This window comes from Lepus europaeus, chromosome X (genome assembly GCF_033115175.1).
Source record: "Lepus europaeus isolate LE1 chromosome X, mLepTim1.pri, whole genome shotgun sequence".
In the NCBI taxonomy this organism is placed as follows: Eukaryota; Metazoa; Chordata; class Mammalia; order Lagomorpha; family Leporidae; genus Lepus; species Lepus europaeus.
Window position 1 is genome coordinate 104,353,498 of NC_084850.1, and position 16,294 is coordinate 104,369,791.

The window sequence follows — 16,294 nt, forward strand, 5'->3', positions numbered from 1 at the left end:
AAAAAATTGGAAGGAATATCCTTCCATAATCTGATTAATAACACTAATACATACATGCATCACCTGGCTTCATAAAATTCCTTTTTACAATTAGGGAGCTCCTTAAAGAGATACTTTAATGTCTTCCAAAGGAACTGAAACTAAGGTAAAAGAAAGCCCATGTGAAAATCAGTTGGGAGAAACATGTCATTCATACAGTATGGTGAATTGAGAACTATCAAATTCAAGGTCACAAAGTTAATACTCCAAATTGCAGGAACTGATTTATAATTGAGTCATTTCATCCACAAGCATTTATCTTTCCACTCAAACTTTTTTTTTTTTTTTTAAGATTTATTTATCTGAAAGGCAGAGTTACAGAGAGGGAGACACACACACACACACACACAGATCTTCTATCTGCTGGTGAGAGAGGGAGAGGGGGAGGTGGGGGAGGGGGAGGGAGGAAGGAAGGGAGGATATGAGAGAATCTTCCAGCTGCTGGTTCATCCCCCAAACAGCCATAACAACTAGAGAGAGAGAGAGAGAGAGAGAGAGAGAGAGAGAGAGAGAGAGAGATCGTCTATCTGCTGGTGAGAGAGGGAGAGGGAGAGGGAGGGAGGGAGAAGGAGGGAGGGGGAGGGAGGGAGAGGGAGGATAGAGAATCTTCCACCTGCTGGTTCATCCCCCAAACAGCCATAACAACTAGGTCTGGGCCAGAATGAAGCCAGGAGCCTGGAACTCCATCCAGGTTTCCCACATGGGCCACCTTCTGCTGCCTTCCCAGGTCCTTTAGCAAGGAGCTGCATGGGAAGTGTAGCAGCGGGGAATGGAACAGGCACCAGTATGGCTCAACCCACTGAACCACAATGCTGGCCCCACATTAACACATTTTTCAACACCACACTACGCTCCCATTAGGCTTAGCAGTTTAAGGAAAACATCTTAGTATGTTTTATGTTTCCTAACACAAATAAATCATCAAAATTCTAAATGCTATATAAATATCTATCACCAAATTCTTTCTAGGAAATCCAAAGCACAGTCATTATTTCTAATCTTTAAATTACAATCCATGAAAAATATTCCTAGACTAATATAAATTTCAAAATCCTAAATAGTAAATGAGGAAAATCATTTATCTGAATATCTTTATAATGCTTAAAACCTGTTTCAGAATGACTATAACAAATGGATAAAAACCTAGTAATTTTTGATAAGTCAAACTCAAAATCAATTATGAGAAAATTCATACTTTATATTCCTAAGTACTATAAATACCCCAGGACAGAGTACTCTCATTTAACCCAATAGAAACACAGAGGAAGATAAGTTTACCCATCTCTGACTTGAGATTTCTCTACATTAGGAACTCTAGGAATGTAACTTGCCCCAGCCATTTGTAACTGATTGGGAACTAAAACAACAAAAACCTGTTGGGTCCAAAAGTGTTAGATAATAGAACAAATGACAGATTACTTGAGGAAGAAGAATAAAGAGAGAATATCTATCATTGGCTAAGATTTACAAAGGATTTATAATTGAGAAAAATTCCAGTACACCAGAAAAATGGGAAGAAATTATTTTTAATGGGTTTCAAGTTTTCAAAATAAAATCAGAAATCACTGATTATCATACAAAAGTATTTCAAAAAGTTCATGAAAAACAAAAGCAAAGCTTGAAAGATAAGTTTATTTTTGGTGCAAAGCATTTTGAAATCCATGCATATGAGGGGTCTCCAGGAGTTCATAGAAAATGGGTCTTATTAAAGAATGGTGCATGGATTTTTTTTTTTCTCCAACAAAATTACCTTGAAATTCCATCTTTCCAGGAACTTTTTCAAATCTCATGCTCCTCCAAATATTTTTTTCTTCCATAATTCTTAATATTGCTCTGTGCCTCTCCTCACATTTCTATCATTTTATAATTTTGCTGTGTACTTTAAGGTATTTTTGTCATCTGGTTTTCTCCCATCCAAGTACTAACCAGGCCCGACCCTGCTTAGCTTCCAAGATCAGATGTCATCTGGTTTTCTAAGCAACTAATTCAGTAACTTCTATAATTTGCCACACATATCATCAATTAATTAAATTGCTTCTATGGTCAATCACGTATTAATTTGAATATATATGCTTGCCCTTCAATCAACCCAAATTTTTGTCTTTCTTAGGTTGTCCTCCAGCAGGAAAAAAAATGACTTTACCATCTCTACAGCTTAAAGCAATCTGACAAACTATTATTAACTGTTTGGTTCAGCAAAGGTTAATGGTTTAGCTTTGAAGTTAGAAGTAGAAAAGGAGAGAGCCAGCACCGCGGCTCACTAGGCTAATCCTCCACCTGCGGTGCCGGCATACCGGGTTCTAGTCCTGGTTGCTCCTCTTCCAGTCCGGCTCTCTGCTGTGGCCAGGGAAGGCAAGCAATGGAGGATGGCCCAAGTCCTTGGGCCCTGCTCCCACATGGGAGACCAGGAGAGGCACCTGGCTCCTGGCTTCGGATCGGCGCGGCGCGCTGGCTGCAGCGGCCATTGGGGGATGAACCAACAGCAAAAGAAGACCTTTCTCTCTGTCTCTCTCACTATCCACTCTGCCTGTCAAAAAAAAAAAAAAAAAAGTAGAAAAGGAGGTAGGGCAGAAATGGTAAAGAACATTCAAATCCTACTACAAGGAAGAAGCTCAGCTCAGCGCAGCTCCAGCTGTTGTGGCCACCTGGGGAGTGAACCAACAGATGGAAGACCTCCCTCCCTCCCTCCCTCTACCTCTCCTTCTCTCTGTGTAACTTGACTTTCAAATAAATAAATCTTATTTTTAAAAAAAAGCATAAGATGGGAAACTTAGAAGGAAAGAATAGGGAAGCGTAACAGAAGACTGTTATGTCTCGGACTTAAAAGGGAAGTCTGGTAAAAGGGCAGTCTGACATCAATTACCCATACAAATTTATTCATTGAAAATAACTTTTCTGTCATTTCAGATGAATTTGAAGCACAAGGTAAAAAGGTTTTATAAAGCGTTTTATTAACCTTTCTTGAGTAATAGATATGATTTGAAAGGCAGAGTGATGAGATGGAAGGTGGTAGGAGGGAGATGAAGGAAAAGGAAGAGAAGCATCTTTCACCTGCTGATTTACTCCCCCAAATACCTGCCAACAGGCAAGGCTGGGGCAGGCTGAAGCTACTAGCATGGAACTCCATCCAGGTCTCCCACGTGCAAGATAGCGACCCAAGTACTTGGGCCATCCTCTGCTGCCTTCCCATGCACATTACCAGAATAGCCAAGATTTGAACTGACACTTCTTTATGGGGCTCAGACTTCCCCAAACAGTGGATTAACCTGCTGTACCACAACATTCAACCCACCACCAACTGCCCAAGCCCAACCATATTTTTTTAAGTCCTTGCTTGAACTGAACAGAGGGAGCCCAGAGCAGAGAACTGCATGTCACATAACTTGGACATGCACTAAAAAAAGAAAATCTAGCTGGTGGAACCAAAGAAGCCAAAGCAACACCTGAAAATACCTATACACTGGAGCCTTTGTGAATTGAGAGCTCCCCTAAACACGGAAATCGAGAATTACAAGTCCATCTTATCATGCTGACCAATTCCAAACCTCTCCAGTCAAAATTTGCCTTGTTGGGTGTTCCCACATACCAACTTTCCCTACCTAATCCACAAAGCTTTCCTGCACCCCTGCAACTGGGGAGGCAGATTTGAGTCATATTCTCCTGCCTGCTAGCTCATGAACAATAAATCTCTCCTCAAAGGACCCGCCTCATGGAGCATGATTGCGAGCAGTGGGCAGGGACTCTAACAATTTGGGTGCCCAACAGGGCTGAAGGTCTTCTGACTGCTCACCAGTGATCACAAACCCCTGCAGGGGTGGGGAGGGGTGGGAGAAGGGTAGTGTAGGGCAGCTGATGCTGAGAGTCTGAGCCACTTCCCAGACAAAATTTCTTCAAGCTGCTCCATGGTGGAGGAGTTCTTCCTCTGCTGCGGTGGTGCAAGCCCTCTCTTTTTTGAGAGAAACCACCTCTAATATAAGTGTCTGGATGAGTAATCTCAAAGAGCAATTTAGTCTCTGTCTTGTGGGTCTCAGCCCTTTCCTGGAACCTGCTGGTGGGGAACTGTCCCTAATCCAGCTAACTAGAGGCAGAATTCGGCGAAGTGCTCCTAATTTACCCCTGGAGAATGGCTAGATCCTAGTTTTAGGTGTACTCTGGTATCTGTTATTTGTCTAAGGTCTCTTATGATTTGTGTTCTCCAGGCTGAGTCTGTCATTTTTGTGATGAAAAGGAATGTGGGTGGGGGTGGGGGGGGTGGTTGCAACAAAGCCAAAATCCCTTAGTTATAAAGAGGTACTCATACTCTGAAGAAAAAAGAGACATTGTTCCTTCCTACCCCTTTGGTGTGTTCTAGGTGTTCCAAACCTGGTGGAAGTGTCAGACATGATACATATGACATTCAGCAGCCTAATAGGGATACCCAAGTAATATACCCTGTTCCCAGTCACAGGAAACTCCACACAGCTCTATCAAGAGGGGGGAGGAAAAAAGGACTTAGAAAGTTATCCACAAACAGTATATGTGGACGAAACCCAGGCCCATGAATTTGATTATATCTGTTGTTCGGGTTTTTCTCCTGTAAGTGCTCACTATGAGGAATGCTGAAAGCATTCCAGGAAAGAGCCCTTTAGGCTACATTCTAAAAAATCTGCAGTGGGGACAGGTAAGGTGGCTTGGGATGCCTGCTTCCCAAATGAGTGGCAGCTGGAGTTTCAACAACTCTGCTTTGGATACAACTCCATACTAATGCACCTAGGAAGCAGCAGATTATAGCTCAAATATGTGCCTGTCACTCACAAGGGAGACCTGGAAGGAATTCCTGGCTCCTGGTTTCAGCCCAGACCAGCCCTGTTGGAGGCATCTGGAGAGTGAACCAGTAGATGGAAGATTTCTCTGTCTCTGTCACTATGCCTTTCAAATAAATCTTTAAAAAATAAACAGTGAAAAAGCAGGCAATGTTCAGTTATGAATCTAAAGGAAAAAGGGATTCTATTTTTCTGTAAACACAGCCTGGCCACAATACTCTTTGGGTTAGGAGAGAGAAGCCCAGAAATTGGTTCTCTAGACTACAATACTATCTTACAAATGGAGTTGTTGTATAAAGATAGGGTGTAATATCTTATACACCATCTTTCATGTCTTTTTACCAGAATGAGAACTTACAAAAGAAATGTAAAATTATGATTCAGAAAAAGGAGGCACTGTCTGATTCCAAGCAGAAAGAAATTAACTGATTTATAACTGTCCTAATGGCTTCATCAGCCCCAGATGAGCCGGGCACCTCTTCTTCCACCACTTGGGAAGATGGGGCAGAGCGCAGAGCTCAAGTTAGCTTTTCCAGGATTATCAGATAGGGACCCACCCTCCGGATTCTATACCCAGTGGAAAGCAAAGAATGATCTCCTCTCATTCCCCTAAGGGAATCCAATTCAGCCAACAACTTACTCAAACACAGGCAGGGTAGTTCATGGTTGGAAAAGTAACAGGGACTGCCTCATGAATTTTTAGAAGTCCACTCTCCATTTTCAACCTTGGATTTATATAAATGGAAAAATAACATCCACCTACTGAGATGAACCATGGAGAATAAAAAGTATCTGTAATTCAATTTTTGGTTCTCATAATCCTAATTGGGCTGATATCTAGACTCTTTTAAATGCATTACTGACTCTAGAAAAATGGAGAATAGTTTTTAGAAAAAGTTGAACAGCTTCACCAGATGAATCTGAATAATCATGCTGTTGCTGATCATCAGCAAGGGGACCACACTTAATTCAGTCTCAAGTACCCTAGAAGATAACAGGAAGGTAACTGCCGGGGAGAATGCCAGATTATTGGTATGCAAAAAGCAGTACCAAAACACTGAAATTTAAATGAGGTCCAAGTGACTCAGCAGTGAACCTAGCAAAATCCTTCTACCTTCCAAGAATTTTTGAAGTTTACCAATAATAAACTAATTATCAGCCCAAATCTCCAAGAAAGTAGACTAAACAAATGCCCCAGGTGTTGGCAGAAAATAACAAATACTAGAGATAGGACTGGGAAGCCTATGTCTCAACTTAGGGAGACTGCTTTGAGGGTTTTCAATAATTTGAAAACAGGCTCTCCAAAAAAAAAAAAAAATTAAAATTTAAAAAAAGGCGCTTGGGTTCAAGCCCTACTTGGCTCCGAATCCTTGTTTCCTGCTAATGCATATCCTCAAGTATTTGGATCCCTATCACAGGCTCCTGTTTTTGGACTGACATGGCTCCACTGTCACAGGCGAGGCATTTAGGGAGTGAACCAGCAGACAGAAGATTGATCTCCTCCCTTCTCCACTCCCATCTTTCAAATAAATAAAAATTTTTAAATAAAGATCACCTTTTCACCAGAGAAGTTGTAGGTTCCAGTGCAGCCAGAATAGGTCTGTGCCTTACAAGCAAGAATGCTACAGCCAAAACCACCTGAACCCACAGAGGTACCAGAAGAGATTCTACAACAAGTAAAAATCAGAAGCATGAGCACACAAAAATCCCAAAAACAAAAAGACACGGAGCCTAGACCAGACTAAATACTACGCACTACCCACTAAAGAAGTGTGTGTGGGAGGAAATTAAGTCAATGGTAAAGTTATTCCTTAAGTGGTACTTTATTTGGCCATTACAATCACTTTTCAATACTCCTATTTCTGCAAGTAAGGTAACTGGGAGGTAAGGAATATGTTGTTTGGGGCTGGCAGTGTGGCACAAAAACTTAGCAAGCACACGTGCACACACATACACACACACAGAGGAATGAGCAACAGAAAGAAACAAATGTCAGATTGCTCTTACTGGATCTCCCCTTGAAGCCACAAACATAAAAGCTTCTTGTTATGTTTTCCTATTCTTTTTAAGTTTTCTCATATTTATGCTTTAATAATGGGCCTAATCATATTTTTTAAGTACCTGCTTTTTAGGATAGTCACAAATGCACAGAGGGAGCTCAAAAAGAAAACTCAAAACATCTCAAACAACCTTCTTGGGCTTAACCGAAGAAGTAAGAGCAACACTGGAATAAGTACACCATAGCCCTTTCAGAAGCAAGAGCTCCCTTAAACAAGAAAATCTGAAATTAGGGGCCTGTGTTGTGGCACAGCAGGTTAACCTGCCAAGGGCAGTGCCAACAACCTCCATGGGCTCCTTTCAAGACCTGGCTGTTCCACTTCCAATCCAGCTCCCTGCTAATGGCCTGGGAAAGTAGCAGAGGATGATCCAAGTGCTTGGGCCCCTGCACCCACTTGGGAGATCCAAAAGAAGTTCTTGACTCCTGGTTTCAACCTGGTCCAGCCCCAGCTGTTGTGGAAATTATAGTTTATAATATGTTCTCTAAAAAGAACACTTATTTGCCTAGGATTGGTGGTTCTCTTGTACTGGTCACAACGAGAAGAAAAGGAGGAAGCAGCCTGAAGTAACAAATGCATCTATAAACTGGTGGTGGTAATAGCGTGAATGTGGGTGTATTTAGGTATTACTATTAGAGACTAATTCTAGTTTAAGACTTGTAGAAGATGGTAAAGAAAGAACTCGATGGTTAGTACTTTAAAAGGATTTTCTCAATGTGGAAATGGGGCCCCAAAAACATCTAAGAGCATTTTAAAAAATAATCCACATCCAGGAAACAAAAGCCACTGGCTTGAAAATATTAAAATATGCCAAAATACATATGTACATACCACTGCATTCATTCTCTCCTTCCTCCTATTACAAATTAATCAAGCTATTGCCTGCCAATCAATGGCTAGTTCATCTACACAAAAGTAATGATCTGGCGGCAGGCGGGGGGGGGGGGGGGGGGGGGTTGGGTTTGTTACATGTTTTCAAGGATAAACCCTTAAGTTACTCTGCTCTTCTCTCGCCAGCTATTTTACCAACACTCTGGTTTCCATAAGATGACCCACCCACCTCCAATCTTCCAAAAAATAAAATTAAAAAAAAATCACCTTCAAAAAGATGTCCTTAGATTCCCCATTACCTTCACAGCCAAACATTTTATAAATGGAAAATATAGCTAAATTCATAAGCTAATAAAGTTTTAAAAGTCACAACATATAATGTTTAATCATCACAAAGCAGCAAGGGCATATTATTTGGCAAACCTAATTTTCAGATCTAGGTCTCTGTTTGTGTGCTCTTAAATTAGTGATCTCTGTAAGCACAAGAAGATGAAGCAATGAAAAATTAACAGATTATAAAGAATGTTATGTATTTTAGTATAATATCCCCCTTTAAATAATTATCAAGTTTAATTAAAGTTAAAATATCTAATGGTGTAATAAGGACTACTAATACCTATTATCCTGTTAAACTGAAGCCATTTCACTAAATACTAACCAGTTTCACATAACAATTGCAAAACCCCAGAGCTCTCATTTACCACCTCCTCCCCTTTTTACAGATTAGAATGCAGAAGCTCAGGGATCCATAACATGATAAAGGTAATGCAGCTGTAAATGATAGACCCGAACTGAGAAATAAGTCTAACTTCAAACGTCACAGAGTATGCCTCTGTCTCAGAAGAAAACTGTATTTTAAACATTCACTTCACCTAACACAAAAGTGGCAGAATAAAACACCAACATGAAATACTAACAATCCTTCATTGTAGCCCTAAAACTATCTGCCCACAGTCTTGCTTGTTAGAAACAGGCAAAATTCATCCATCAATTCCACATCAAGGTGTTTACATATTATCAAAAAGCGAAACTGTTCCTGCATACAGAAATAATTCTCCTTTGTTACAGATTTTTCCTTTGCCGGGGAGCTGGTATTTGGGGATGCTTTTACCCTCCTGAGTGGATGATCATAAGTGATCATCTAACAATAACATGACTACAGATAAAATTTTCATTCAAATATTTTCTATTTAAAATAGAAAAGTTTTATAGCCAGTACAGAGAAGGAAAACGTTGAGTTTGTGTTGCATTTCTAAGATGTTCATCAATGTACAAATTTCAACATCAAGCTGGCTCACTTTCTACTATGGAAGGTAGGGCCTTCAAAGGACAAGGATTTTCACAAAGCAGAACAAACCACATTGTACATGTGGTTGGTAATAGGTTTTACTGTATAGTCTGCTTATTGATGATATAGGATTTTTCCATTTCCAGCTACTCCCCTTTTCTTTCTCATTACTTTGTATGTTGAAAAGCTTATAATTTCTAAGAAGTAAAAATGGCAATACCCTTGACAGAGCACAAATAATTATAATTACATTAAATACACACATACAAATCAAATACTAATTAACAAGGGAAAAATTACCTTTTGGATAATCTTCCAATAAGAGGTTGAAGTGACCTAATTGACAAAACAAATCAGACTCCACTTTTCCTTCAGCTTTTAAGATTAGAGATTCGTAGCAGCGAACAGCCTAGAAATAAAAAATACAAACATTTAAGTACAAGATAAAACTCCAATACGCATTTCCTCCCTGACACAACACATACTTCTTCCAATCACCCAAGAAATCAAGGTATTGCATTTCTATCTCAAATAGAGTCTATGTAGTATTCCTTAGAAGGATCTTCCTTTAACCAACTATTCATTGACAAAACCACTAGTTATTGTTAGAGCCTATTAGGCCACTGAGGCCTGAACCCCCAGGCTCAATGAAACTGGGTGCAGATAATCTAAAGGCTACTGGAATGTTTATTGCTCTGGAAAGCCCTGCATCTGGGACATTCTAAACTCCTAAGACAGTGCACTGTAGATTCACCAAGGGGCCTTTCTGCACATATGGGTTGTGCACATCCCCCACCCACCTTATCAGGGTCCATGTGGCGCTCTGCACCTCCCCCAACAAGCAGCCTAAGGACTCTGCAGAATGAAGCCTGGCTTCAAACCCCCTGCTCTCTGTCTGGACAGGCTCAATTCTCACTTTTTAACCGCCCCCCACCCCCGTTCTGTCCCTCCAAAGAATCAAGTCTTCTCTACTTTAACTAGCCGCCTCCTCACCTTCCTCAAACCCTAAAACGTAACAATTATGGCATAAGTGCTTTCCCCATCTACAAAATGGAAACAAAACTTGCCAAGTAAGATAAAACAAGAGCACTTTAATAATTTTGGTCATAAGTTACAGATATAAATTATTGCTGTGGTCCCTGTTGATAAAAACTGCTCTCAAATACATATAATATCCACCTTTCACACAGGCAGGAAGAATTTTATTGAATTATGCTTTTGATTTTTGAAAAAACCTCTACCATTTGCAAACCATCATAAACTGTCTTTCAGTTGATTTCTCCTCCTGATATACTTCAGACACACGAACTCTAACTCTATTCCTAATCTTATCCCTACTCCAATACATTCACTTCACTCACATATTTCCTTCACTGGGGGGGGGGGGGGGGGATCAACTTACTATTTTAAGGATATCAATTCACTGTTTGTAATCTAGGAGACTGCAGGTCCAGAGTGTGACAATTTTCAGTTGCCATTTGCCACAGATCCTAGGAAATTTATCCTGACTCTCAGCTTTAGTAACATAAGAAAGGGCTGACAAAAAGACTGAAACTGGAAATTTCTATAAGTGCTCATCACTGTGCTTGGCACACAAGCACTAAACTACTACTTCACCTTCACCTTAGCAAAGTTTTAACTCTTTCAAGTTGCCAATGATTTTGTCAAAATTTCCCTGCCAACAATTACATACTAAACAATGTGGCTCTGGTAACAGGCGTCCTGGAGTCAGTGAAGTAAGAAATGTGTGATTTTAGAAATTTCAGGGCACATTCTGAGGAATACTCCTAGGTTTCATACCCATAAAAGGAACCCAACAGCTTCCATTACCATCAAAAAGTTAAAATAACCATTTTCAAGAGCTTTTGTTAAAATTAAAAAAAAAGTGATATGGAACACAGTAGCCACTAGGAATGCCTTCATTCTTCCTCTCCAATGAAATACAGACTAGACCCTCTATTGGCGAGTTTCAAAATTTACATATTCACAGTACAAACATAAATAACTTTGGAGAACCCATCCTAATCAAGGCTAATAATCTGGGCTGGTTCTACTACTATCCTTAAAGTTTAAGATTCATAAAAGAGCTGTCTCCAGTTCCTATTCAACTCTTAACTATCTAAATGTGTATATGTCCCATATCACAATCACTGAAAACTAATCGTTCTGCTTCCCTATAATTAAGAGTCTGACTGCTACACTGAAGCCTCAAAAATTACTGTAATTTGGAAGCATAAACTTTCAAGATTCTCTTTATTTTAGTCATATATAATTTTTATCTGGCAGATGGTTTAAGAGTACAAAAATATAATTTATTATAGTGATTTATAATACCAGAGAAATCCATAAAATTATTGGGCTACAGTTTGACAATTCTTAATTTTACATTGTAAAGCTAATAATGATACTGTAAATAAAGCACTCATTAAAGTTGCTGTCACTGCTTAAAAATCTTGGTAAATTTAAACATTTCCTACTCTTTTGTGATAATTCCTGATAGTTAACAATTAAATTTATAAGCAAATGTTTTCATAGTGAAAAGGATTCAATATATAAATACAAGGAAATTATTTCTAAGGGAGGAGGAAAGGGGCATTGTGGCATAGAGGATAAAGCTGCCTGTGACACCAGTATCCTATTTGGGTGCCTGTTCCAGTCCAAGTTGCTCCACTTCCAACCCAGCTCCCTGCTAATGAACCTTGGGCACCTGCACCTGCATGAGAGACCTGGAAAAAGCTCCTGGTCCAGCGTATGAAAGAACTCTCTGTACCTTTCCCTGTAACTCTCTGCCTTTCAAATAAATAAAATAAATTTCTTAAAAAAAGGAAAGTTGAAGGAGAAAAGTATCATTACATTTTTTTAAAAATATCTATTTATTTATTGGAAATGCAGAGTTACAGAGAGAGGAGAGGCAAATAGAGAGAAAGAGATGGAGGGAGGGAGGGAAGGAGGAAGAGGTCTTCCATCCACTGGTTCACTCCCCAATTGGCTGCAACAGCCAGAGCTGCGCACCAATCCAAAGCCAGGAGCCAGGAGCTTCTTCTGGGTCTCCCACATGGGGGCAGGGGCCCAAGAACTCGGGCATCTTCTTCTGCTTTCCCAGGCCATAGCAGAGAGCTGGATCCGAGAAGTGGAGCAGCCAGCTCTCCAACTGGCACCCATATGGGATGCCAGCACTGAAGACAGAGGCTTTAACGGCTACACCACAGCACCAGCCCCTCATTACAATTCTTAAAACTGGATATATCAGCTCTGGCCGTTGCGGTCATCTGGGGAATGAATCAACGGAAGGGAGACCTTTCCGTCTCTCCCTCTCACTTTAACCCTACCTCTCAAATAACTAAAATCTTTAAAAAAAAAAAAAAAACCACACCTGGATATATGAAATACATGAAATCTATTCTCTTTATGTAAATATTTAAAAAATAAATTCTTTAATGATTTAAGAAAAAAGACATTAACACCCTATGCTTCCTCTTATTATGCTTAATGCCATGTCACTACCATGATCATCAATTGTCTACCTTTCATTTCTCATAATACAAAAGAATACACCTAAAGTCAGTTTTTTTGTTTGTTTGTTTGTTTGTTTTAATTTGAAAGCCAGAGTTAGAGAGAGAGATACAGAGAGAAAGCTCTTTCATCCACTGGGTCACTGCCCAAATGGCTGCAACAGCCAGAGCTGCGCCGAACCGAAGTCAGGAGCCAGAAGCTTCTTCCGGGTCTCCCGTGCGGATGCAGGGGCCCAAGGACTTGGGCCATCTTCTACTGCCTTCCCAGGCCATAGCAGAGAGTTGGATTGGAAGTGAAGCCACCAGGTCTCCAACCCGCGCCCATATGGGATGCCTTTGGGCCAGGGCATTAACCCACTGTGCCACAGAGCTGGCTCCTAAAGTCAGTTTTATATGCAATTCTCGTCATCATGAAACATATCATGTAAAAACCAGAATTAATAATTTTAAATTCATCAACATATACACTGAGGCTTGATTCTCCCACAAATACACCTATCAAACAATTTTCCCACCATACACCTATCAAACTAATGTTAGTGTGTTCAATGAAAATGCTGACAGAGTTAAATATAACCAAATGAAAATAAGTAGAAAGGCAGAAGTTTCCAAGCACTCTGTGTTATCTATTCATAGTGAAACTTTCTTAATTTATTTGAAGTGTTTGAGGTAATTCTGTTACTTACAGCTAAATACTAACATATTTTAAAGAGTATTTCAAGGACAATAATTAACTAGGGATAACTATCAATACTCCAAACTCATAAAGCAATCTAGACTGAAACATAGGTATTTTTATATTTGTAACCAAAAGACTAATGATAATCATAGACAATATACATATAAATTAGTTGTTTTATTTTAAAACAAAGTTTAGGTAAACTATAAAGGAAAAATACTTCCAATTAAAAGGGTTACTTTTAGAGGTGGGTGTTATGGGGCAGGTGAAACAGCTTCCTAGGATGCCCACATCCCATATAGGAATGCCTGGAATGGAGTTGCACCTCCACTTCTGATCCAGCTTCCTACTAATGTGCACCCTGGGAGACAGCAGACAATGGCTTTCTGCATTTGCATCCCTGACATTACATGGGGACACTACATGGGAGACCTGGATGGACGTTCCTGGCTCCTGGCTTCAGTGGGGCGCAACCCAGGCTGTTACACACATTTGGGGAGTAAACCAGCAAACAGAAGACCTCTCTTTCTCTCTCTCTAATGCTGCCTTTCAAATAAATATATAAAAGCCTTAAAAAAAGAAAAAGGCAGGGTAGTTTACTTTCATATTCTTGCTTTATTTTCTTTTCCACTGGTTCACTCCCCAGATGGCCACAACAGCCAGAGCTGTGTCGATCCAAAGCCAGGAGCCAGAAGCTTCTTCCGGGTCTCCCACTTGGGCGCAGGGGCCCAAGAATTTGGGCCATCTTCTACTGCTTTCCCAGGCCATAGCAGAGAGCTGGATCGGAAATGGGGCAGCCGGGTCTCGAACCGGCACCCATATGGGATGCCGGCGCTTCAGGCCAAGGCGTTAACCCACTGCACGACAGCGCCAGATCCTTTGCTTTATTTTCTATTTTAGATGTGAATAGAATTATCCCTACAGAGCTTGTTTATACACAACTTTACATAAAAATGACTAGAATACAAATATTACAATAGGACATTTTAATTGGCCCATACAGAAACATCTTAAATGTTATTTCTCTATATTTTCTAGATTTGACAAGTAACCTATATTATTTCTCCTCACATAAAAATCATTAAAGACTTATTTATGTGTTCCAATAGGAAAGCTGTCCTACCTAAGGATAGTCAGAATTTTGAATGAAGATCATTTGTAGCTAGAACAGCATCATTCAAAAGCATACTTCTGTAATAATAAAAATATTCTATAATCTGCACTGTCCACTATGGTAGCCATTATGCATGTGTGGCTATTGAATACTTGAAACACAGCAAGTGCCAAGTAAACAAATTCATTTTCAAATTGCTTCACTTTAATGTTTAAATATAAATGAACATTTAGCTAATGGTTACCATACTGAATAGTGCAGATTTAGCTAATTTTTAAAGTTTAAAAAAAGTTGAATATTGAAAGCATGTTAAATATTAGAAAAGCAAAATTTCTGGGGGCTGGTGCTGTGGCACAGCAGGTTAACACCCTGGCCTGAAGTGCTGGCGTCCCATATGGGTGCCGGTTCTAGTCCAGGCTGCTCCTCTTCCGATCCAGCTCTCTGCTATGGCCTGGGAAGACAGTGAAAAGATGGTCCAAGTCCTTGGGCCCCTGCACCCAAGTGGGAGACCCAGAAGTTCCTGGCTCAAGGCTTCGCACTGGAGCAGCTCCAGTCGTGGCGGCCAATTGGGGAGTGAACCATCGGATGGAAGACCTCTCTCTGTCTGTCTCTCTGCCTCTCCTCTCTCTGTGTAACTCTTTCAAATAAATAAATAAATAAATCTTTTAGGAAAAAAAAGGTAAAATTTCTTATGTTTACACACAAAAAGCCTATAAAAATGAAGTATCTTGTAGTGGGAAATGAGCAACACCCTGTATAAAACTGTTACTTCCTCTAATTCTTTATAGTTGGTAGCTTGCACATCTATAATCCTTATCACCCACTAGAAGAAATATTTAAAATAAACAGTCATTAAATACTAAAAACACTGTAATCTAAGGTACTCCCAGCTAGGCAGAAAGCTTGGATATCTTCCTCAATTTCCACAATATTCGATATAATTGGAGCTTAGTATCAGCTTGGTATTTTCATTACTTGAAAAATTAGTTCTCCCAGAAGAGTAACAGCACTATTACTCTCTATTTAATTTTCCTTTTTAAGATTTGTTTATTTTATTTGAAAATCAGAATTACAAAGACAGAGGGAGAGAAAGACAAACAGAGATCTTGCATCCACTGGTTCACTCCCCAAATGGCCACAAGAGCTGAGACTGGGCCAGGCAGAACCCAGAACTCCATCCAAGTCTCCCACATGCCATCTTGCACTGCTTTCCCAGGCACAGTAGCAGGGAGCTGGATCAGAAATGGAGCCACCAAGACACAAACCAGCACCCATATGGACAGTAGCTTAACCCACTATGCCCACAGCACCAGTCCCTACCCTCTACTTCTAAACCATGACATGAAAAAGGTTTAGAAGACATGTAACCAATTAAATGTAAGCACTAATCTTTTTTTTTTTTTTTTTTTGACAGGCAGAGTAGATAGTGAGAGAGAGAGAGAGAGAAAGGTCTTCCTTTTTGCTGTTGGTTCACCCTCCAATGGCTGCTGCGGCCAGCGCACCGCACTGATCCGAAGCCAGAAGCCAGGTGCTTCTCCTGGTCTCCCATGCGGGTACAGGGCCCAAGGACTTGGGCCATCCTCCACTGCCTTCCCGGGCCATAGCAGAGAGCTGGCCTGGAAGAGGGGCAACCGGGATAGAATCTGGCGCCCCGACCGGGACTAGAACCCGGTGTGCCGGCGCCACAAGGCGGAGGATTAGCCTGTTAAGCCACGGTGCCGGCCAGCACTAATCTTTTATGATGAATTTGGTCAGCACCATAATTGGTAAATATAGACAACAAGTGATTTTCTTTTAGTATTTAAATAGATTTAACTGAAGTGGCTGAGAGACATATAACAATAGGGGGGAAAGGTAGATTTAAACTCTCCAAGGGTTTTAAACGAACCAAGACTTTTAATATCATTAAAACAAATATGGAGTCCTGCCCATAATTTCTAAAAGCCAGTTATAGACATTCAAAATGGTTTAG

General features: G+C 40.3%; 1 protein-coding gene across 8 annotated transcripts in view; it reads right to left on the bottom strand.

The window, feature by feature from the left end:
- KDM6A (lysine demethylase 6A) overlaps positions 1-16,294 on the bottom strand; it is a 185,749-nt gene that overhangs the window by 123,434 nt on the left and 46,021 nt on the right. For all 8 annotated transcript variants that reach the window (XM_062184060.1, XM_062184058.1, XM_062184056.1 and 5 more), the window contains exon 3: positions 9,318-9,426. In XM_062184060.1, the coding sequence (XP_062040044.1) occupies positions 9,318-9,426 (109 nt within the window). The remainder of the gene's footprint in view (positions 1-9,317; positions 9,427-16,294) is intronic.